The following is a 25,250-nucleotide window of genomic DNA, read 5'->3' as shown; positions in this document are numbered from 1 at the left end:
AGTTATGTGACCGCCGGTCACAATACGACACCTCCATCCCGCCCCCTGAACATGCCGACATTCGGCATGCCGACTAACAGGGACTATTCCCACCGTGGGTGTCCATGACACCCATAGAGTGGGAATAGAACCTGTTGCAAGCGTAGCTCACCACCGAGCCCGCAAGGGGCTTCATTGCGCTCCCCCATCCCAGCCGCTGGTGAAACAGCCCCAACCCGTCTTTTACGCAGCATTTAGCTTACGTTATGGGAATTGGCCCTACTGCTATCAGGCAAGTAATAAAAACAAAATTGTACTGTACCATGTGCAGATGATTCTGTGGGGAAGCTAATTGTTTTCATGTATGGGTGTATGTTATTTTTATCTCCTCTTAGGTGGAAAGAGCAAATCTGTCGAGCTGGAAGACGTCAAGTTCCATCAGTGTGTTCGTCTATCCAGATTTGAAAATGACAGGACTATTTCATTTATACCTCCTGACGGGGAGTTTGAGCTCATGTCTTACCGTTTAAATACTCATGCAAGTATCCTTGTATGTTACAGTTGTCCTGGGCTGTAATAGCGTACTAAACAGAGACTGAACTTGGTTGTAATTTGTATATTATTATTTATTATAGAAATACTGTCGAACAGCATTGCATTATATTTTCAGAGAGCGGAAATACTTTGCTCTTAATGATACAATTAACCCACATATAATTAGAGCATTGGTCCACTGCCTTGGTAGTGTATTAATTCACTGCTACAGAAAATTGTATGGTTTAATATTCCCAAGATATAACTATCAATCCTAAAGGACAATGTAATGTTTCTTAAATCTATATTTCCTTTTTTTAAAACTTCAGGTGAAACCACTTATATGGATTGAATCTGTAATAGAGAAACATTCCCACAGTCGTATTGAATACATGATCAAGGTTGGTACATTTATCCACAAACTTGTTTTGTCCATTGAGACTTATGAGTACTGAAATGTTGGCATCTGTTAATGTTTCTCTTGCTCTTAAGAAATGAATGCACACATTCAAAAATGTAATTAAAAAATATATTCTGGGGGCTATACTACAGACAGATAATATATGGAGGACACACTTTCTTTGGTTGCTTTAGGACTAAAAGGTACACTAGGACTTGTGTTTTGTGTCGTCTTACCATGTAGTTTCTTTCCTTCTGTATTGAAGCATTTTGAGACTTTTGACAAACAGCAGGCAGAAAACAGGAAAATGTTGCTTTCTCTTACGTCCTAGAGGATGCTGGGGTCCATTTTAGTACCATGGGGTATAGACTGTTCTGCAGGAGCCTTCGGCACTTTAAGACTTTTCAACAGTGTGAACTGGCTCCTCCCTATATGCCCCTCCTCCAGACCTCAGTTTAGAAAATGTGCCCAGGAGACTGGATGCACACTAGTGGAGCTCTACAGAGCTTTGCTGGAAAAAGACTTTCTTAGGTTTTTTATTTTACAGGGAAGCTGCTGGCAACAGCTTCCCTGCTTCGTGGGACTTAGGGGGGGGGGGGGGGAGGGGGGGGAGTAGGAACCAACTTCTCAATTCGTTATTGGTTCTGCTTCCGCTGACAGGACACCATTAGCTCCTGAATGGTACTGAACACAGCCCAAGCCTGGCCAGCGTTCACTCCCACAGCACTGCCGCCACCCCCTAACAAAGTCAGAAGGCTGGTGAGTATATTACCGGAGTCCTGCAGAGAGGGAATCTTCCGGTCATTGTTGGCGGCATACAGGTACACGCGCAGTGGCGGGAAGCTGCGCGCCATGTCTCTCAGCGCAAGGGTGCAGAGCGCGTGCGGGGAAGGGGGTGGGGGGCGGCGGCGGCGGCGCTCTGAGGGCATGTTTTAAAACCTTACTCTCACTGGCAAAAAAGGTACATACATGTACAGCTGCTGATGTGCCATCCCCAGCCAGTATAAATATTACATTGCTGAGGCTGAAGGGCGGGGCTTCTCAGAATTGCCAGAACACTCACTGGGTACCATTTTCTCCTGCAGAAACTCCAGTGTGAAGCTCCTGAACGCTGTTTCTCCTCATGACAACGCTGATACAAGTACACAGGGTGTTATAGAAGGGGCAGAGAGTGTTCATTATAATTAGGTCTGTGGGCCTATTATTGCTATATGCGCTGTAAGTGGGTGGTAATTCCACAATTCACAATAAGGCGCAGTGTGTGGACTGGCAAATCCCTAGTGTGGGTCTGTCCCCAATAGCTCCCCTGTGTGATAGGTGTGTGTGTGTGTGTGTGTGTGTGTGTATGTATACAAGTGTGTAAAATGTCAGACATTGCGGAGGATTCTTCCCAGGAAGAATCCATTTTAGATGCACAAGAGGGTAATGTGGTGGCCCTTCCCTCTCAGAAGGAGCCGGAGTGGGTGAGAATATTGCAAAAGAATATGTCAATGCTTGCAAAGAAATTCTCTGAGTCTGAACAACAGACTAAATATTGGAGGCAGTCTGTGGAGGATGTACCGTTTACTGACCCCCTCCATATCATCCACTCTGGTCCCATCCAGTTCCCAGAAAAGGTCTCTGGCCCAGATAATGCAAGGGGACACAGACACAGATTCCGACTCTGATGTTGACACTGGGGATTTGAGAGGGGTAGACCCCAAATTAGCCAAAAGCATACAATGTATGATAGTTGCTATAAAGGAAGTATTGGAGTTTCCTGAAACAACACTGGTCCCAGAGAAAAAGGATTATTTTAAATTAAATAAAAAGCAGGTTATGACTTTTCCTCCTTCAAAGGATTTGAATGCGTTCTTTGAAGAATCCTGGGCTAACCCTGAGAAGAAAATTAGCCTTCCCAGAAGGATACGTGTAGCGTACCCTTTCACTGAAGAAGACGGGCACAAATGGGAGACACCCCCAATGATAGACACCTCAATTTCTTGGCTGTCTAAGAAAATAGTTTTTCCTGCCCCTGGTTCAGCCCCTTTAAAAGATCCAGCTGACCGTAAATTAGAAACAGCCCTAAAATCCATATATACGGTGCTCAGGCCCACCATTGCTTGTGCGTGGGTAGGTAACGCTGTGGAAAAATGGTCTGACAACTTGCTAGTTAACATAGAGACAGTTGACAGGGATGAAATAGTCCTAACTCTCTGCCACATCAAAGATGCTGCAGGTTACTTAGTTGAAGCTATGAAGGATATTGGGTTGCTGAGTTCAAGATCCTCCGCTATGGCGATTTTAGGCCGCAGGGCGCTGTGGATCCGCCAAAGGAATTCTGATGCAGAATCAAAAAAGAATATTGAGGCGCTTCCTTACAATGAATAAGCCCTCTTTGGAGGCAAGCTGGATGCCATGATTTCAACAACTACTGTACATCAGGCAAGTCAGCATTTCTGCCTTCCGCAGCTGCTCCACCTAGGAAAGGATTTCATTATCATACGATGCAATCCTTTCGGCCCAACAAGTCCAAAAAGGCAAAGGGTGGTACCCCCTTCTTCGCAGGAAGAGGTCGAGGAAGAGGTAAAAAATCTACAACACCACCAGGCTCGCAGGAGCAGAGGTCAACAGCTACGTCTGCTAAAACCTCAGCATGACGCTGGGGCTCCCCTGCGAGAATACGATCGGGTGGAGGCACATCTACTGTCTTTCAGCCAGGTCTGGGTTTACTCAGATCTGGATCCTTGGGTATTGCAGATAGTATCCCAAGGGTACAGATTGGAATTTCAGAACCCCCCCCCCCCCCCCCCCCCCCCATGCCAGTTTTTCAAATCAGCCCTACCAGCTTCTGTTCAGGACAGAGCAAAAGTGCTGAACGCAATACAGAAATTATGTCAAGACAACGTAATTTCCTTAGTTCCTGTGTCACAACAGGAAGAATGGTTTTATTCAAGCCTGTTTGTAGTGCCGAAACCGGATGGCTCGGTCAGACCGATTTTAAACCTGAAGACTCTGAACCTTTATTTGAAAAGGTTCAAATTCAAGATGGAATCCCTGAGAGCGGTGATCTCCAGCTTGGAGGAAAAGGAATTTCTGGTATTGATGGACATCAAAGATGCTTATTTACATGTTCCCATCTACCCGCCACATCAGGCAAACGTGAGGTTTGCGGTGCAGGACTGCCACTACCAGTTCCAAACATTGCCTTTCGGGCTCTCCACGGTTCCGAGAATATTCACCAAGGTGATGGCGGAGATGATGGTTCTTCTTCGCAAGAAAGGAGTCAGTCATCCCATACTTGGATGATCTCCTCATAAAAGTGAAATCCAGGAAGAAACTAGTGCAGAACATTGCACTTTCCCTGACGGTGCTTCAACAGCACGGTTGGATCATAAACCTTCCAAAATCACAATTGGAACCCACAATGAGGTTATCGTTTCTGAGAATGATATTGGACACGGAAGCACAGAAAGTATTCCTACCGGTGGAAAAGGCTCTGGAGATCCAGAGGATGGTCAAACAAGTTTTAAAAACAGCACACGTATCGATTCATCAGTGCATCCGCCTGCTGGGTAAGATGGTAGCAGCCTACGAGGCTCTACAATTTGGCCGATTCCATGCCAGGGTGTTCCAATGGGACCTACTGTACAAGTGGTCCGGATCGCACCTACACATGCACCGGAGGATAATCCTGTCAACAAAAGCCAGTATTTCACTCTTGTGGTGGCATCAAAGTTCTCACCTGCTGGAGAGACGCAGGTTCGGGATTCAGACTTGGATCCTGGTGACCACAGATGCAAGCCTCCGAGGTTGGGGAGCAGTCACGCAAGGGGAAAGCTTCCAAGGACGATGGTCAAGCCAAGAAGTACTCCTTCACATAAACATTCTGGAATTGAGAGCGGAGTACAACAGCCTTCATCAAGCGGCACACCATCTTCAAGGTCGTCCCATACAGATCCAGTCAGACAATGTAACGGCAGTAGCTTACATAAACCGCCAGGGCGGAACAAAAAGCAGAGCGGCAATGGCAGAGGTGACAAAGATACTCCTCTGGACAGAAAGACATGCAAAAGCTTTGTCAGAAATTTTCATTCCGGGAGTGGACAACTGGGAAGCAGACTTCCTCAGCAGACACGATCTGCATCCAGGAGAATGGGGCCTCGACCCAGATGTCTTTGCAGAGATAGCAGATCTTTGCGGCGTTCCTCAAGTAGATAGGATGGCATCACGTCTCAACAAGAAGCTTCAAAAATATTGTTCCAGGTTGAGAGACCCACAAGCAATAGCAGTGGATGCACTGGCGACCCAGTGGGTTTTCAGTCTGTGTATCTGTTCCCTCCACTTCCACTAATACCAAAGTTCTCAAGATCATCAGAAGAACAAGGTTCGAGCAATTCTCATTGCTCCAGACTGGCCAAGGAGGGCTTGGTATCCAGATCTTCATGAGTTATTACTGGAAGATCCTCAGCCTCTTCCTCCTCGCGAGGACCTGCTTTTGCAGGGGCTGTTTATCAAGACTTACCACGGCTGCGTTTGACGGCATGGCTGTTGAGCGCCAGATCCTAGCCCGTAAGGGTATTCCCAATGAAGTCATTCCCACACTTATTCTGGCCAGGAAAGGGGTAACATCCAAACATTACCATCGTATTTGGAGAAAATATGTATCTTGGTGTGAATCCAAGAAGTCTCCTGCAGTGGAGTTTAAATTAGTACGTCTTCTCCTATTTCTACAGGCGGGTGTGGGTGCTGGCTTGAGATAAGGGTCTATCAAGGTCCAAATTTCGGCCTTGTCCATTTTCTTTCAGAAACAGTTGGCTTCCCTTCCTGAGGTCCAGGCGTTCGTGAAGGGGGTTCTGCGCATCCACCCTTCCTTTGTGCCTCCTCCGGCGCCATGGGATCTTAATGTGGTGTTGCAGTTCCTTCAATCGGACTGGTTTGAGCCTCTACAAGAGGTAGAGTTGAAGTTTCTCACTTGGAATGTGGTCATGCTGTTGGCCTTGTCCTCAGGCAGACGAGTGTCTGAATTAGGGGCTCTGTCACACAAGAGTCCTTACTTGATTTTTCATGAAGATAGAGCGGACTGCGGACGCATTAGCATTTTCTTCCAAAGGTTGTCTTATTTTCATATCAACCAACGTGTGGTGGTGCCAGTGGCTTCTGACGCCTCAGCCGTTTCAAAGTCCTTGGATGTCAGAGCGTCGAGGACTTATGTTGCAAGATCGGCTTGGATAAGGAAAACAGAATCTCCTAAGAAGACTATTGCGCGCTGGATCAGAGGTACATTCAGCACGCATATTCCACGGCAGGATTGCCGTTACCGAGTTCGGTAAAGGCCCACTCTACAAGGAAAGTGGGTTCTTCCTGGGCGGTGCAAATTTGCAGAGCAGCAAATTTTACAGGTTTGACACCTTGGCTGCTGACGACCTTCAGTTTGAATAGTCCGTTCTGCAGGAACATTAGCACTTTCCCGCCCATACTGGGAGCTTTGGTACATCCCCATGGTACTAAAATCCTCTAGGATGCAAGAGAAAATAGGATTTTAATTACCTACCGATAAGTCCTTTTCTCGTAGTCCGTAGAGGATGCTTGGCGCCCGCCCAGTGCTCATTTTTCCTGCAGAATTACGTTTTATCTTTTTACACATGTTCTCATTTGTTAAGATGTTCACAGCTGTTGTGTTATGCATGCACGTTAGCATGGGTTATGTTGAAAGCCATGTTAGGCGGCATGTTTTGTATCGTGTGAAGTTGTCCATCTCCTCAGGCACAGTTCCTATACTGAGGTCTGGTGGAGGGGCATAGAGGGAGGGGCCAGTTCACACTGTTGAAAAGTCTTAGTGCCGAAGGCTCCTGCGGAACAGTCTATACCCCATGGTACTAAAATGGACCCCAGCATCCTCTACGGACTACGAGAAAAGGATTTACCGGTAGGTAATTAAAATCCTATTTTCTCATGCTCTTTTTACTCTGTGGATTCGGGTGTCTTAGACAATTTATTACCTGTTCCTGGGCACAGGAAGCTGTGGGGCGCTGTTTTATGTCTTACATTTTACGTAATAAGGATTTTATTTAAAAAGAAAAATAAGAGTGCTACGAGAAAGTTAATGAATCAAAAGTCATTAGGGTCAATTTTAATAATGCGCTCTTTCTTCAGTAGGACTCAAGGCACTTAACAGAATTAACATAATAGAGTACAGAAACAATTTAAATACAGAAACTATTTTCATAAAATACAGAGAGGATGGAGATACTAAAGGGACAGTTATGGAAGTTGTTGCGTTTTTGAAGGATTCTAGAGTGGAGGCTTCTCGAACTGTGCGGGGAAGCGAGTTTTATAGAGTCAAAGCCGCAGGCTAAAAGCTCAACTCCAAGATGAATTACGGGATATTCCAGGTACAGCTAAAAGTCCTAGTACAGATCGTAGTAATTGAGCAGGGCAGTATGGAATCAGAAGCTGCTTCAGATACCTTGGGCCCTGGTCATGTATGGCTTTGAAAGTCAGTAAGCCAATCTTGAAGACGATTCGCCATCTTACAGGCAGCCAGTGGGGAGAGAGTAGAGAATGGGTCTTATGTAGCTGGAACATGGCTGATTGGTTAACAGCCTGGCAGCTGCGTTTTGTAACAGCTGTAATTGGTGCAATTCTTTTGCTGGGAGACCAAGGTAGAGGGCATTACAGTAGTCTAATCGAGATGATGCAAATGCATGTATGAATTTTGGCAGATCTTCAGGTAATTAAGCGCTTGATTATGGGTATGACAAAAGATGAAAGAATGAGTATTTGATTGTGATTGATATCTGATGTTTAAGTGTTTAAGCCATCATCCAGGACAACGCCAAGATTTTGCACATGATCAGTGGTTTGTAATTCTGAATCCCCATGCATAAGTTTGGTTGGTTATGCTGCAGTCTTGTCCTTTTGATGTTGAGGTCCTATCATAAGGACCTCTGTTTTATCTGGAATTCAGATGGAGCCAACTGGCACTCATCCACTCTTGGAACTCAGCTAGACACCATTTAAGGTTGTTATTGGGTTTTTAGTGCCTTGAGCAAAGGACAGGTACAGTTGTGTATCATCTGCATAGCAGTGGTAGTCTAGGCCATGGCGTCTGACTTTCTCTAACGTCCTAGAGGATTCTGGGGTCCATATTAGTACCATGGGGTATAGACGGGTCCACCAGGAGCCATTGGCACTTTAAGAGTTTGAGGGTGTGGGCTGGCTCCTCCCTCTATGCCCCTCCTACCAGACTCAGTTTAGAAAATGTGCCCGGAGGAGCCGGTCACAGCTAGGGGAGCTCTACAGAGTTCTCTTAGTAAAAGAGTATATTTTTTCCTTTACAGGTTTTTTATTTTACAGGGAGGCTGTTGACGACAGCCTCCCTGCAGCGTGGGACTGAGGGGGGACCAGTGTCCGCCCCACGGGGTCTTGAGCCACTGCTCCCGCTGACTGGGCACTTGCTCCAGAGTGATCCGTTCGCGCCCTGCCGCAGGGGAACGCTCGCCCTAGCAGCCTGCCGCCACCCCCTCAGGAGCTGAAGATGGTGAGTGAGTCACTGTCCCCCCTTGCAAGCGGGGGGACAGTGTGAAGAGGGCGGCTATAGGGTTAGGAGCGCGGTCTTAACCACGCTTCTGGAAGGCTCAGCTGTACCTTGGTGAGGCGCTGGGGGGAGCGCCCTGGGCCAACTCCGGACCCTGCACTGGTCGTTTCCTGCATGTCGGGGTCTGCGGATCCAGGTCAGACAAATCCTCCAGGCCAGTATAATCTTCTTGAGAGCGGGAAGCCAGCGCCATTGAAGGGGGCGAAGCTTCTCCTCACAGCGGACCCAGCAGCGTTCAGCGCCATTTTTCCTGCCTGCAGTCGCTATCCACTGGATCCAGGTCCCTCCAGAGCTTTCTCCAGCAGTCTGTACAGTACCAGGGGGCTGTAGAAGGGAGGGGAGGCTGCATAATAGGCTGTGTCACCTATTAAGGGACACAGTCAGCGCTGAAGGGACTCCCTTTGCCTAAAAAGCGCTGTGTGTGGGTTGGCTCCAATCTCTGTGTCTCTCTGCCTTTCTTGGGGGGGAAACTCTGCCTACATAATACCCTGTGTGTTTGTGGGGTGGTGTGTGTGTGTGTGTGTGTGTGTGTTGTAACATGTCTAGGGACAATGTGTCATATGCTGCAGAGGATTTGTCCTCCCAGGAGGACTCCATACCATGTAATCAGGATTGCACAGTTTTAGCGCAGATCCCAGCTAGAGAGCCAGAATGGTTAGTGTCTCTGAGGGGGACTATTTCCCAGACTTCTGATAGTCGCTAGGACTGAGCATGCCACTCAGGTCCTCCAGTCCTCTATGGTGATATGGTCTGATTCTGCCTCCTCGGGGTCCCCGGCGGTACATTCTCATAAACGGGCGTTTGCAATTATGCAGGATGACACGGACACCGACTCTGACACTGCAGACGGTGATGGGGATGTGTTGCAGGGGACGGCATCACTTGCCAAGGCAGTGCAGTTGATGATTGAGGATGTTAGGGATGTGTTGCACATTTCAGACACAGCTCCGGAACAGGGGGAGGAGGCCTTCTTCACAGAAAATAAGAAGCCCCCCCTCACTTTCCCGGCATCCAAAGAATTGAATGCTATCTTTGAAAAGGCATGGGAAACTCTGGAAAAGAAATTCCAGATTCCCAAGAGGGTGTTGGTGGCTTTTCCCTTCCCAGAGGATGATAGGAAGAGGTGGGAGTCCCCGCCGATAGTTGATGCCTCTTTGTCCAGGCTGTCCAAACAGGTAGTTTTACCGGTCCCGGGATCTACCGCGTTAAAGGACCCAGCAGATCGAAGGTGGATGCTACGCTGAAATCCATTTACACGGCTTCGGGGGCTATATTGCGGCCTACTGTAGCCTGTGCTTGGATTGCTAAAGCTATTGCCAGGTGGTCGATCACTCTGCAGGAGGAATAGTCTACGCTGGACAAAGGTGACGTTGATTTGTTTTTGCGTAATATTCAGGATTCTGCAGGGTGCCTGGTGGATTCCATGAAGGACCTGGGTTCCATGGCTGCGGGGATCTCCTCCATGTCATTCTCGGCTCGCAGAGGTCTCTGGCTGTGCAACTGGTCTGCGGACGCGGAATCCAGGAAGTGTTTGGAAGGCCTTCCGTACAAAGGTCAGGCTCTATTTGGGGAGGCGCTGGATGCGTGGATTGCCACGGCTACCGCGGGTAAGTCTCCTAATCTCTCCCCTCAGCTGCGCCGGCTACGAAGAAGCCCTTTTCATCTAACACGTTACAGTCCTTTCGGGACGAGAGGCCTAGAAAGAATAAGCCTTCGAACACACCTTCAGAGGTGGTCGTGCCAAAGGAAAGAAACTCCCGCAGGTTCCCAGACCCAGAAGCCCGCTTCTGCTACCCCTAAGTCCTCCGCATGACGGTGGACAGCTAGGCCTGGAGGAAGGTCAGGTGGGGGCGAGACTCGGGCAGTTTAGCCACATCTGGGTGTCGTCTGGTCTGAACCCCTGGTTTCTGGATATAGTGTCCAGAGGGTACAGACTGGAGTTTCAAGAGCCCCCGCCTCACCGTTTCTTCAAGTCAGGCTTACCAGCTCTGCTGGTGGACAGGACAATTCTTCTGGAGGCCATCAGGAAATTGGTGGTGTCAGAGGTCATTGTTCAGGTCCTTCTTCAGCAACGGAACAAGGGTTATTATTCGAACCTTTTTGTGGTACCGAAACCGGATGGTTCGGTACGGCCTATTCTAAATTTAAAATCTTTGAACCCTTATCTCAAGGCGTTTAAATTCAAGATGGAATCTCTGAGAGCTGTCATTTCAGGGCTGTCGGAAGGGGGGTTCCTGGTGTCCCTGCGCATCAAGGATGTTTACCTCCATATTCCAATTTGGGCGCCGCATCAGGCTTATCTCAGGTTTGCGCTGCTGGACAATCACTATCCGCTCCAGGCGCTGCCGTTTGGCTTATCAATGGCACCAAGGATCTTCACCAAGGTGATGGCGGAGATGATGGTTCTCCTCCGCAAACAGGGGGTGAACATAATTTCATATCTGGACGATCTCCTGATCAAGGCGTCATCCAGGGAGAGGTTGTTGTGGTCCATCGCACTCACGACACAGCTGCTCAGGAAGCACGATTGGATCCTAAATCTTCCGAAGTCTCATCTGGAGCCGACAAGGCAGCTGTCTTTCCTGAGAATGATCTTCGACACAGAAGTGCAGAGGGTATTTCTCCCGGCAGAGAAAGCGTGATTCAAACAATGGTCCAGGATGTCCTACAGCCTACCCGGGTATCTGTTCATCAATGCATACGCCTTCTAGGGAAGATGGTTGCCACCTACGAGGCTCTGCAGTACGGCAGGTTTCATGCTCGACCTTTTCAACTGGACCTCTTGGACCAGTGGTCGGGCTCTCACCTACACATGCACAAGATGATACGCCTGTCTCCGAAAGCCAGGATTTCACTTCTCTGGCGGCTGCAACTTGGAAGGACCGAAATTCAGGACTGGATCCTTTTGACCACAGATGCAAGTCTGAGGTTGGGGAGCGGTCACTCTGGGGGAAACCTTTCAAGGACGATGGTCGGATCAAGAGTCACTTCTCCCAATAAACATCCTGGAACTCAGGGCCGTTTACAATGCCCTTCTGCAAGCAGCACACCTTCTACGGGATCGGGCTGTTCAGGTGCAGTCGGAAAACGTGACCACGGTGGCCTACATAAACCGACAAGGTGGAACGAAGAGCAGAGCTGTCGTGGCAGTGGTGTCAAAGATCCTCATCTGGGCAGAAAGGCACGCGGTGGCGATGTCGGCAATCTTCATTCTGGGCATAGACAACTGGGAAGCAGACTTCCTCAGCAGACCCGATCTCCATCCAGGGGAGTGGGGCCTCCGTCCGGAGGTGTTCGAGGAGGTAACCGGTTGGTGGGGGGTTTCTCACATAGACATGATGGCCTCCCGCCTCAACAAGAAGCTACGGAGGTACTGTTCCAGGTCAAGACACCCACAGGCAGTGGCGGTGGACGCACTGGTAGCACCTTGGGTGTTCAAGTCAGTGTATGTGTTCCCTCCACTTCCTCTGATACCAAGGGTTCTTCAACTCGTGAGAAGAACAAAGGTTCTGGCAATCCTCATTGCTCTAGACTGGCCAAGGAGGGCTTGGTACGCGGATCTGCTGGGTCTTCTGCTGGAAGATCAACGGCCTTTACCTCTTCGGGAGGATCTGCTTCTGCAGGGGCCGTTCGCTTATCAAGACTTACCGCGGCTTCATTTGACAGCATGGCGGTTGAACGCCAGATCTTAGCTCGGAAGGGTATCCTGAGTGAGGTCATTCCTACCCTGATACAGGCCAGAAAGGGGGTAACGTCTAAGCATTGCCATTGCATTTGGAAGAAATATGTTTCTTGGTGTGAGGCCAAGAAGTTTCCGGTGGTGGAGTTTCAACTTGGTCATTTTCTAATTTTTCTGCTGGCAGGGGTGGATATGGGGCTGAGACTGGGCTCCATCAAGGTCCAGATCTCTGCTTTGTCCATCTTCTTCCAAAAACAATTGGCTGTTCTTCCTGAGGTTTAGACCTTTTTGAAAGGGGTTCTGCACATCCAGCCTCCCTTTGTGGCGCCTACGGCTCCATGGGATCTTGAGGTGGTGTTGCAGTTCCTACAATCCGCTTGGTTTGAGCCTCACCAGGAGGCTGATCTCAAGTTTCTCTCGTGGAAGGCAGTCACCTTGTTGGCCTTGGCTTCTGCACGACGCGTGTCAGAATTGGGGGCTTTATCTTGTAAAAGCCCCTATCTGATCTTCCATGAAGACGGGGCAAAACTTAGGCCTCGTCCACAGTTCCTACCTAGTTGTGTCGGCTTTCCACATCAACCAACCTATTGTGGTGCCAGTGGCTACTGACTCCTCAATTACTTCAAAGGCCTTGGATGTAGTGAGGACTTTGAAGATTTACGTGAAGAGGATGGCTTGTCATAGGAAGAGTTACTCTCTCTGTTTGTCCTCTATGTTCCAAAGAAAATTGGATGTCCTGTTTCTAAGCAGTCGATTTCACGCTGGATTAGGTTCACTATCCAGCATGCTTATTCCACGGCAGGATTGCCGTGTCCGAAATCCATAAAGGCCCACTCTACTCGTAAAGTGGGTTCTTCCTGGGCGGCTGCCCCGGGTGTCTCGGTGGCTACTTGGTCTGGGTCGAACACGTTTGCCAAGTTTTAAAAGTTCGATACTCTTGCCTCTGATGACCTCAATTTTGGTCAGGCAGTGTTGCAGGAGCCTCCGCGCTCTCCCTCCCCGTAATGGGAGCTTTGATACATCCCCATTGTACTAATATGGACCCCAGCATCCTCTAGGACATTAGAGGAAATAGGATTTTGGTTACCTACTGGTAAATCCTTTTCTCGTAGTCCGTAGAGGATGCTGGGCGCCCACCCAGCGCTTCGTTTCCTGCATTGGTTTATGGTTCAGTGTTACCTGGTTCCTAGGTAAGTTCTGCGTTATTTACTGTTCAGCTGTTGCTGAGTTGTTCCGGCATGTTGGCCGGATTTTCATGTTTGTGTGAGCTGGTATGAATCTCGCCACTATCTGTGTAATTCCTTCTCTCGAAGTATGTCATCTCCTCGGGCACAGTTTCTAGACTTAGTCTGGTAGGAGGGGCATAGAGGGAGGAGCCAATCCACACTATTAAACTCTTAAAGTGCCAATGGCTCCTGGTGGACCCATCTATACCCCATGGTACTAATATGGACCCCAGCATCCTCTACGGACTACGAGAAAAGGATTTACCGGTAGGTAACCAAAATCCTATTTCACCCAGTGGTAGCATGTATACTGCAAAAAGCAAGGGGGATAGTATAGAACCATGTGGAACAACACATGAGAGTGGCACTGGTACTGAGGAGTGTACTGAAGACGAAATGCTCTGTGACCTAACTGTGAGAAATTACTTGAAGCATTTTAGGACTCAATCAGAATCCCATAATCCAAGGAGTCAAATGCTGCACAGAGAACCAGAAGGATTAAGATTGAACTGTCAACTCTGTCTCTTGCAATCAGAAGATCATTTAACTTCCAATTGGGGCTGGGGATGGTCGCATGCTCAGAGTTCCCATCCCCGGCCCCATGAATCAGCCCACATTCTGGAGGACATTTGCCACTGCCACCACAACATGGTCCGAGCAGTGCTGCCTCCATTGCAGCATTGTGTGCGATTCCCGGCGGCACCTATGAGAGCCTGGGGGCACAGGGTGCGCTGCCGCCGGATGAAGCTGAGAAGCTGGAGATATTGGTGGGCACCATCTCACCATTGCAGCCATCTTGCTGCCTACACACCGCTGTAGGGCACGGAAGTCGGGTGAGTGGGCCTACATAGGTGAGCGACTCCCTGCCTGCTGATGCAGCTCTCAGCTACCCCTGGCCATCGCTGCCTTTGTGTGCCCCAGCCATTGCCCCTGGACTCTGAGCGGATGTGGCCTCACGCTGCGGAAGAGGAATATTCCTGGCTTCTGGATCCTGTGCTGGTGCCCCCTCTCTGGTTACCTCCTTCTGGCCCTTAAAGCTGGAGCTGGCCTTTCATGGAACTTGGCTCCTGTGCAGCCTGTCTTCCAATTCAGTTTTATATGACCTCCAACTGCAGACAGTGCTTATTGCCAGACTTATGCTGCCCACTTTGGTGGGCATGATTCGAGACTCTGCTTTGTACTAGCCTGCCATTTGCAACATGTCGGTCTGGTGATGGAATTTCTTTGTTTGATTTTGTTGTGTTTGTTTGTTTGCCCTGTGCTTCTGCAAATCCCGCCCCCCCCCCCCCCCCCCATCCTGAATGCTATGCTCTCCCTCTACATCTGGTTCCATATCATGTGAACGATGCAGCCAGTCCTCACAACTCGGGGGGGGGGGGGGGGGGGAGGAGGGTTAAGAGCCTTCCTGGCTAGGTGCCATAAAATCCATGATCTCAGATATGTCATCTCGGCTCACTGCTAATACTCAAAAAAAAAAAAAAAACCTCAACAACTGCAGCAGGCTGATGCAGACTTAGCTGCAAGGACAGATGTTCCACAGCCCCCCATCTCTAGATCAGGACCACAAAAGCGTGGGTTACCTGCTTTACTCTCAGACTCTGATGAGGAAATATAGGAGGAGTGAGAGGATTTGGATCCTGTTAGGGGATTCCCCTTCTACACAGGGTATTGAACCCCTCATTCTAGCTATACGGGACATGTTAAAACTCCCTCTAGAGGACGCTGCAACACAGCAGTTGTTTTTCTTTACACAGAACAAACTCAGTGTCACTTCCCCCGATTCTGCAGAGTTAGATGACCTGTTTAACTTAGCCTGCAAAAATCCAGATAAAAAATACCCCGGCTGTTGACGCATCATTCTCTCGCCTATCTAAAAAGGTGGTACTACAAGCTCCAGGCTCTTTTACCATAAAGGACCCTGGGGATAGAAAGTAGAGACTACACTGCAGTCTATCTATACAGCAGCAGGTATATCACAAAGACAAGTCATACCAGGTTGCTGAATGACTCATGCCATTCATACGTGGGCTACTCAAATTCAGGAAGGCCTCTCAGGGGATATGTCCCTGGTCAATGAGATAGGAAATATTAATGCTAGGACTACTGCTATGGCAGTGTCAACGCACAGAGTTTTGTGGTTGCGTCAGTGGGTAGCGGACGCAGAGTCCAAGTGCAGTGTAGAGTCTCTCCCTTTTTCAGGGGATTGGCTTTTCGAGGTGGAATCGGATACGTGGATTTCTAAAGTTACTGCTGGGAAATCCACGTTTCTCTCCCCTGGGGCCCCACTGGCTAGACGTTCCTACCCAGGGCTGTCTACCCAGTCCTTTCTGTCTAACAGATTTAGATCTAGGGCCAGAGGTGCCTCCAATATGGCTAGTGGCACCAGAGATAAGACAAGAAAACCAGCAATTGCAGGTTCTCAGGAGAGCACCAGTTCAGCTTCCACTAAGGCCCCAGCATGACAGTGCCCACCCATCCCGAGGGGATCTCGAGGTGGGAGCTCGGCTGCGTCACTTTAGCCACATCTGGGAAAGCTCCTGCCAGGATACCTGGGTAAAGGACCTCATTTCTCAGGGCTACAAGCTGGAGTTTGACGGTGCTCCTCCCCAACAATTTTTCAAATCAAGCTTACCAGCTTTGGATGATATGCGTGTTATGCTGCAACAGGCCATCCTAAAATTGGTCCAGTCCCAAGTCATTGTTCCAGTGCCATTGAAACAACAGGGAAAGGGTTACTACGCCAACCTGTTCGTGGTACCGAAACCGGACTGTTCGGTAGCCCATTTTGAATCTAAAATCCTTGAACCCTTACCTGAAGATCTTCAAGTTCAAGATGGAATCCTTGCAAGCAGTGACTGCGAGCCTGGAAGAACGGGAGTTCATGGTCTCCTTGGAGAGAGATATATATATATATATATATATATATATATATGGAGTAGAGATGCGGCGGCACTCAGACAGACTCATTAGTATGCAAAAATCAGGTCATTTATTAGGACCTCTTAACCGACATGTTTCGGGCCGGAGCCCGTCCTCAGGGTCAAACAGCAAGTGAAAACATACAAATAAAACGTACATACATATATACCAAACCTAAATGAATGTGAACATACTCACCTGTTCATCGGCGCTCCCGCCCGCCGCCCCGCTCGGCTGTGTACTGCGTCGCTGGAAGCTGGCGTGTCAGGTGCGCCGGAAGAACAGGGTAGTAACCATGGGAACAGCTTTGGCGTCGCGCTGTACGCCGCTGCTGATTCCCCAGTGACATCCTAAAATATACAAACGAAAAAGTGCATTATTACTAAGACACCAGTGGTGAATAAAAAATATTAAAAAAACGGCATTAGTAAAGCATTGACTGTCTGCAATATTAGAGGAATAAGTATTTGAAATATCAACATACTACTAATAGTATATCTGATAATACACTCTAAATTTACTAATAGGTGTTACCCACCTTAAACGCTGCATATAATTTGTAATAATAATAAGGGCCAGTCAACCGGTATTAAGAAATAATCCAAAAAGATCTACCTTGTGTAAATAGGATACTAGTAAATCAAGAGAACTAAAGAAAGCTTTGTAGGCTCATTTGTTCATTTAATCCTCTGGGAGCCAAAGTGTCAAGGGAAAATATCCATCGGGTCTCCTTCTGTAAGAGACGCTTAGCTCTATCCCCACCCCTCGGCATAATAGGTACATGGTCTATAAGGGTAGCTCGTATACTAGAAACCCCGTGTTTAGCTTGTAGGCAGTGGCGCGCAAAAGGCTGATCACTAGTGCCCTTTTCGTATGCTTTTTTGATGGCACTACGATGTAGTGCCATCCGCTCTCTAAATTGACGTATTGTCTTACCCACGTAGACAAGTCCACATGGGCAGAGCAAGATATACACCACATGTGTAGTTGTACAAGTTAACCTATGCCTAATGCTCAATTTCTTGCCAGAGTGTGGATGGTTGAACGTGGTGCTCGACACCAAGGTGTTACAAGTAGCGCATCCAAGGCATCTAAAGCACCCGTTTTTGGGTCTCAAAAAATGTGCTGCTTGACTTTTAGTATGAGATGAGATGTCTAACTTCATTACCATGTCTCCTATGTTATTACTACGCTTAAAGCTGGGCAGTAGCCGTGTATCAGCTAGATCAGACAATGCTTTATCTGATTGGATAATGGGCCACAAATGCTTGGCTCTTTTAACTACTGTCGTAGAGGCTGTGGTAAATTTGTTAACCCATGGTAGAAAATTGGTATGGCTCTCTCTCACTCTTGATTTTAAAGTCTGTGTCCTAGACAACTTTAAGACTTTGCGTTTGGCTATTTCAAGTTCCCCCAAGGGGTACCCACGCTGTACAAATTTCTCGATCATATGATCAAGGGCTACCAAAGTTTCACCAGGATCTGATGTAATACGTCTAACTCGTAAAAATTGTGAGTAAGGGAGCCCTCGACGTAATGACTGTGGGTGGAAACTGTGATAGTTCAACAGACTATTACGGTCTGTTGGTTTAACATATATAGATGTTTTTATTTTACCATCATGGTGTGTGATGTTGACATCCAAGAAATGAATGCCAACAGCACTAATGTCATAAGTAAATTTCACTGGGTGTCTATTTGAATTAAACCGTTCCCATAGCTCAATCAACCCCGCTTCCGTGCCCTGCCATAAGACCAACAAGTCGTCTATATAGCGCCTGTAATACCAGGTCTGTGACTGTACTACTGGATCCAAGTAGAACATCTGAGACTCAACCAAATACATGAAGGCGTTTGCGTACGATGGGGCCACTGCTGACCCCATCGCACAGCCAGCTGTTTGCAAATAAAACCGCCCGTCATGAAAAAAATAATTACGATACAGTACCTTACTCAATAATTTTAAGAAAAAGCTTATATCTGGACCATGATAGTTGGGATTATCCTCAATTAGGGACCTCACAGCCTCCACACCTGCATCATGTGGTATACAGGTGTAGAGGCTTGCTACATCCGCACTACAGAGGATAAGGTCATCGGGTACTGGGGTAAGGTGTTCCAGCTGTACTAGTAAAGTGGTGGTGTCTCTTAAGTACGAGGGCAAAGCCTGTATACAAGGGTTAAGGTGTGAGTCTAAAAAGACTGACACTGGGTGATAAATGGATCCCCTAGCGGAGACTATTGGTCGTCCTGGGGGATCAATTAAGGTCTTATGCACCTTGGGCACCACATAAAATAGTGGTGCCCGGGGGTATTCGACCTTAAGGGCAACACACAATTCTGATGAAATAATTTTGTCATCACAGGCTAACGACAATATACTGAAAAGTTCTTCCTGATAATGATACAATGCGCAATTCTGCCGTAGGTGGGTTGCCATCCTAAACAAATGCTCCATGGACTTGATCCTCTTGGTAGTGGAGGAATCCACGAGGGAGCTAGGTCTTATTACAGACCAATTAACATCCTTCGAGAGCCAACATAAAGCTACTCTTGGACAAGACACGCAGACTGATTGGCTTGCTAAGATTACCACACAAATGGACCAATACAGACAAGATCTACTGCGGTTTAAAAATGACAAGCTCACTAAAGTCAAAAAAGACTATGAGCAAAGGTTGGTTTACCCATGGTTGGGTAATACGAGACCCAAACAGGACTATCAAACTTCGGGAAGACGATATCAGGCACGCCGCAGGAGAGAGCAACAGATCGATAATAGCACCTCAGCTAGTGAAACGGACTATGGTACATCACAAAGGTCCACAACCACTGAGGTAGCCACCCCTTTAGGGCATCCACCAGCGGGCGTTGCCACACGTTCCAACCAGACTCCAGGCCCAGCCCGCGGCAGAGGACGAGGAGGGCGGGCCAAAACCAAAGGATCTTACGTAAAAAAACAACCTCGTCCTTGATGGAGTTGGTCTTCAACTTGTCCTCTACTCCACTTACTGAATCAGAGCACCGCTTGTTGTCTAAAGGACTTTCCTTCGTCCCCACCCATCCGTTAGATGAGTTGGAGTGGAAAATCGATGTTTATCGACTAAATAGAACTCTTAAAAGGAAAGAGTTTTTTAATGGAAAAGCCAGGAGCGATAACAGCAATGATGTTCCTATGCAATTACGAGCCATAGCACCCAGATCCTCATTCGACCCCCCTTCGACCAATGCATCCATACGTACCTTTACTAGAATGCTGGAACAAGAAGGAACATCATCAACTCAGTTTCCAGTACGATTTAATTTAACAAAAGCAGAGCGCAGCACCTTACAGGACTTGTCTAGAAGAACTGACATAGTCATACGCAAGGCTGACAAGGGTGGGGCAGTGGTCGTCCAGGACTTATCCAAATACATGGATGAATGCCAACGACAGTTGAGCGACACCACTACTTACAAGTTGATGACCAAAGACCCCACCAAAGATTATCAGGAAGAACTTTTCAGTATATTGTCGTTAGCCTGTGATGACAAAATTATTTCATCAGAATTGTGTGTTGCCCTTAAGGTCGAATACCCCCGGGCACCACTATTTTATGTGGTGCCCAAGGTGCATAAGACCTTAATTGATCCCCCAGGACGACCAATAGTCTCCGCTAGGGGATCCATTTATCACCCAGTGTCAGTCTTTTTAGACTCACACCTTAACCCTTGTATACAGGCTTTGCCCTCGTACTTAAGAGACACCACCACTTTACTAGTACAGCTGGAACACCTTACCCCAGTACCCGATGACCTTATCCTCTGTAGTGCGGATGTAGCAAGCCTCTACACCTGTATACCACATGATGCAGGTGTGGAGGCTGTGAGGTCCCTAATTGAGGATAATCCCAACTATCATGGTCCAGATATAAGCTTTTTCTTAAAATTATTGAGTAAGGTACTGTATCGTAATTATTTTTTTCATGACGGGCGGTTTTATTTGCAAACAGCTGGCTGTGCGATGGGGTCAGCAGTGGCCCCATCGTACGCAAACGCCTTCATGTATTTGGTTGAGTCTCAGATGTTCTACTTGGATCCAGTAGTACAGTCACAGACCTGGTATTACAGGCGCTATATAGACGACTTGTTGGTCTTATGGCAGGGCACGGAAGCGGGGTTGATTGAGCTATGGGAACGGTTTAATTCAAATAGACACCCAGTGAAATTTACTTATGACATTAGTGCTGTTGGCATTCATTTCTTGGATGTCAACATCACACACCATGATGGTAAAATAAAAACATCTATATATGTTAAACCAACAGACCGTAATAGTCTGTTGAACTATCACAGTTTCCACCCACAGTCATTACGTCGAGGGCTCCCTTACTCACAATTTTTACGAGTTAGACGTATTACATCAGATCCTGGTGAAACTTTGGTAGCCCTTGATCATATGATCGAGAAATTTGTACAGCGTGGGTACCCCTTGGGGGAACTTGAAATAGCCAAACGCAAAGTCTTAAAGTTGTCTAGGACACAGACTTTAAAATCAAGAGTGAGAGAGAGCCATACCAATTTTCTACCATGGGTTAACAAATTTACCACAGCCTCTACGACAGTAGTTAAAAGAGCCAAGCATTTGTGGCCCATTATCCAATCAGATAAAGCATTGTCTGATCTAGCTGATACACGGCTACTGCCCAGCTTTAAGCGTAGTAATAACATAGGAGACATGGTAATGAAGTTAGACATCTCATCTCATACTAAAAGTCAAGCAGCACATTTTTTGAGACCCAAAAACGGGTGCTTTAGATGCCTTGGATGCGCTACTTGTAACACCTTGGTGTCGAGCACCACGTTCAACCATCCACACTCTGGCAAGAAATTGAGCATTAGGCATAGGTTAACTTGTACAACTACACATGTGGTGTATATCTTGCTCTGCCCATGTGGACTTGTCTACGTGGGTAAGACAATACGTCAATTTAGAGAGCGGATGGCACTACATCGTAGTGCCATCAAAAAAGCATACGAAAAGGGCACTAGTGATCAGCCTTTTGCGCGCCACTGCCTACAAGCTAAACACGGGGTTTCTAGTATACGAGCTACCCTTATAGACCATGTACCTATTATGCCGAGGGGTGGGGATAGAGCTAAGCGTCTCTTACAGAAGGAGACCCGATGGATATTTTCCCTTGACACTTTGGCTCCCAGAGGATTAAATGAACAAATGAGCCTACAAAGCTTTCTTTAGTTCTCTTGATTTACTAGTATCCTATTTACACAAGGTAGATCTTTTTGGATTATTTCTTAATACCGGTTGACTGGCCCTTATTATTATTACAAATTATATGCAGCGTTTAAGGTGGGTAACACCTATTAGTAAATTTAGAGTGTATTATCAGATATACTATTAGTAGTATGTTGATATTTCAAATACTTATTCCTCTAATATTGCAGACAGTCAATGCTTTACTAATGCCGTTTTTTTAATATTTTTTATTCACCACTGGTGTCTTAGTAATAATGCACTTTTTCGTTTGTATATTTTAGGATGTCACTGGGGAATCAGCAGCGGCGTACAGCGCGACGCCAAAGCTGTTCCCATGGTTACTACCCTGTTCTTCCGGCGCACCTGACACGCCAGCTTCCAGCGACGCAGTACACAGCCGAGCGGGGCGGCGGGCGGGAGCGCCGATGAACAGGTGAGTATGTTCACATTCATTTAGGTTTGGTATATATGTATGTACGTTTTATTTGTATGTTTTCACTTGCTGTTTGACCCTGAGGACGGGCTCCGGCCCGAAACATGTCGGTTAAGAGGTCCTAATAAATGACCTGATTTTTGCATACTAATGAGTCTGTCTGAGTGCCGCCGCATCTCTACTCCATATACCAGTGACCCAGAGTCACCCGGAGGGCACCGCAGCAGATATTCTACAGGCGTTCAGGAGTGCCGGGCCATCCATAAACTTTCTATATATATATATATATATATATATATATATAACGCCTATCTCCATATCCCGATTTGGCCATCTCACCAGGCTTACCCGAAGTGTGCCCTGCTGAACGATCACTACCAGTTCCAAGCGCTACCCTTCGGCCTGTCCACAGCTCCGAGGGTGTTCACGAAGGTGATGGCAGAGATGATGTTCCAACTCCTGGTCCAGGGGGTCAATATTGTCACTTATCTGGATGATCTCTTGATAAAAGCGAGAACCAGGGAGCTTTTATTGCTCCATATAGACCACACTATACAGCTTCTGTCACACCATGGGTGGATCCTCCAATTTACAGAAGTCCCATCTGGAGCCAACTCAGTGGCTCGTGTTCCTGGAAATGTTGCTGGATACTGTGGCCCAGAAAGTGTTCCTCCCAGAGGACAAGGTGAGAACACTTCAGGAAATGATCCAGATCATATCTTCAGATATACCGGATAATATGGCTGTCATCTCAGGCCAGGATTTCCCTCCTTTGGTGGCTGCAGTCCTCCAACCTACCGGAACGTCGAAGTTTTGGGATTCAGGATTGGATCCTCCTCACAATGGATGCGAGTCTGAGAGGATGGGGAGCTGTCACCCAGGGGGCTCAGTTCCAGGGCAGGTGGCCAGCCCACGACGCCCTACTTCCAATCAACATTCTGGAACTTCGGGCGATCTACTGTACAATGCTCTGATTTAGGCCTCTCCTCTACTCAGGGATCACGCGATCCAAGTTCAGTCGGACAACGCCACGGCGGTGGCGTACATCAATTGACAAGGAGGGGGAAAAAAAGGGCCGGCATGTGAGAGATGTCAAAGATACTCCCCTGGGCAGAAAGAAATGCAAGAGCAATGTCCTCAATCTGCGTTCCGGGAGTGAACAACTAGGAAACGGACTTCCTGAGTCATCACGATCTCTATCCGGGAAAGTGGGGGCTCCACCATTAGATGTTTCAGCAGATCATCGACTGGTGGGGCTGCCTACAAATAGACATGATGGCTTCTCGGCTCAACAAGAAGCTTCGTTGGTATTGCTCACGAACCAGGGACCCTCAGGCGAGGTTAGTAGATGTGCACTGGCCTTGCCGTGGACTTACCGGCTGGTCTACCTGTATCCGCCGATTCCATTGCTCCCAAGGGTGCTAAAGCGAATAAGGAATCAAGGAGTCCAGGCAATTCTGATTGCCCCAGATTGACCTTGGACGGCGTGGTACATGGATCTTCTGGACATGTCTGTCGAAGACCCTTGGCCTCTGCCACTGAGAATAGATCTTCTTCAGCAAGGACCGTTCGTCTACCCAGACTTACGGCGACTTAGTTTTTTCGGCATGGAGGTTGAGTGGAACATCCTAGCTCACAAAGGCTTTTCCAAAAAGGTTATTGCTACCATGGTTCAGGCCAGGAAACCTGTGACGTCAAAACACGATCATCATGTCTGGAGAAGAGATGTCTCTTGGTGCGAGGAACACACGTATCCACCTGTGGCGTTTCACTTGGGATGTTTCCTCAATTTCCTGCAGGCTGGTGTGGATAAGGGCTTACGTCTGGGTTCCATTAAGGTCCAGATTTCAGCGTGCTCAATTTTCTTCCAGAAGAACTTGGCAGTGTTGCTAGAAGTTCAGACCTTCTTGCAAGGGGTGCTTCACATACGCCTACTTTTGTGCCACCCGCGGCACCCTGGGATTTGAATGTAGTGTTGGAATTTTTACAGTCCTCCTGGTTTGAACCTCTTTTGACGGTAGAAGACAAGTACCTCACATGAAAAACTGTGATATTATTGGCCCGGGCTTCTGCTAGGTGTGTCTCAGGATTGGGGGCCTTATTGTGTAAAAGTCGCTACTTTTACTCAGGTCGTCTCTGCGTTCCACTTGAATTAACCTATTGTGGTTCTGGTACTTCTGCTCCTCCGGAGGCATTGGATGCTGTGCGAGCCTTGAAGATTTATGTCAAGAGAACGGCTCAGATCAGAAAGGATTCCTTGTTCATGCTATATGATGCACAGAAAAAGGGTTGCCCTGCTTCAAATGCAGTCCATTGCTCGTTGGCGTAGGCTTACTATCCAACAGGCCTATGTGTCGGCAACCTTACCTGTTCCACAGTCTCTGAAGGCCCACTCTACAAGATCGGTGGGGTCTTCCTGGGCGGCTGCCCGTGTAGTCTCGGTTTTGCAACTATACTGAGCTGCTACCTGGTCAGGGAGGAACACCTTTGTGAAGTTCTACTTGTTTGATACCCTGGCCAAAGAGGATACCCAGTTTGGGCAGGCGTCTCCGCACATTCCCGCCCGTTCTGTAAGCTTTGGGACGCAGTGAGCGAAAAATATTGTGGGTCCCAGGGACCCATTACGTAAAAAAAAAATGGGGTCCTATTCCACAATTTCTGGGTCCCATCACAAATTATGGGGGATGAGGGCAGGCAGCAGTTGGGACAGTGCTTAGGGGAAGGTAGCATTTGGGGTAAAGAGGTTTAAGGGCAAGCAGCAGCTGGGGTAGAACTGGGGGTAGAGGCAGGGAGAAGTTGGGCAGGCAGTGCTGGCGGTAAGTGTAGAAAGCACTTGGGATAGTGCTGGGAGGGAGGGGGCTAGTGTCAAGCAGTGCTGTGCTTAGGTAGAGGGAAAGTGTAAATAGCAGCTGGGGCAGTACTGGATGGCAAGGAGGGTTATAGGGGCAAACAGTACTGGGGGTAGGAATAGAGTAAGGGTGGATAACAACTGAGGCAGTACTGGTGACAAGGAGGGGGCTATCTGCAGGCAGGGCTGGGGATAGGTAGAGGGAAAGGGCAAATAGCAGCTGGGGCAGTACTGCATGGCAAGGAGGGTTATAGGGGCAAACAGTATTGGGGAGAGGGTAAGGGTAGACAGTAATTGTGGCAGTACTGCTGACAAGGATGGGGCTATCTGCAGGCAATGCTGGGGTAACGGAGTGGGTACGGGTAGATAGCATCTACTGGATTTAGAAGTGGGCAC

At 47.9% G+C, this 25,250-nt stretch overlaps 1 protein-coding gene across 2 annotated transcripts in view; it reads left to right on the top strand.

Moving 5' to 3' along the window:
* Positions 1-25,250, top strand: part of AP1M1 (adaptor related protein complex 1 subunit mu 1) — a 328,968-nt gene that overhangs the window by 244,342 nt on the left and 59,376 nt on the right. For both annotated transcript variants that reach the window (XM_063914754.1, XM_063914755.1), the window contains exons 7-8: positions 375-512; positions 838-914. In XM_063914754.1, the coding sequence (XP_063770824.1) occupies positions 375-512; positions 838-914 (215 nt within the window). The remainder of the gene's footprint in view (positions 1-374; positions 513-837; positions 915-25,250) is intronic.

This window comes from Pseudophryne corroboree, chromosome 1, assembly GCF_028390025.1.
Source record: "Pseudophryne corroboree isolate aPseCor3 chromosome 1, aPseCor3.hap2, whole genome shotgun sequence".
In the NCBI taxonomy this organism is placed as follows: domain Eukaryota; kingdom Metazoa; phylum Chordata; class Amphibia; order Anura; family Myobatrachidae; genus Pseudophryne; species Pseudophryne corroboree.
This window is presented reverse-complemented; position numbering and strand designations above follow the sequence as displayed.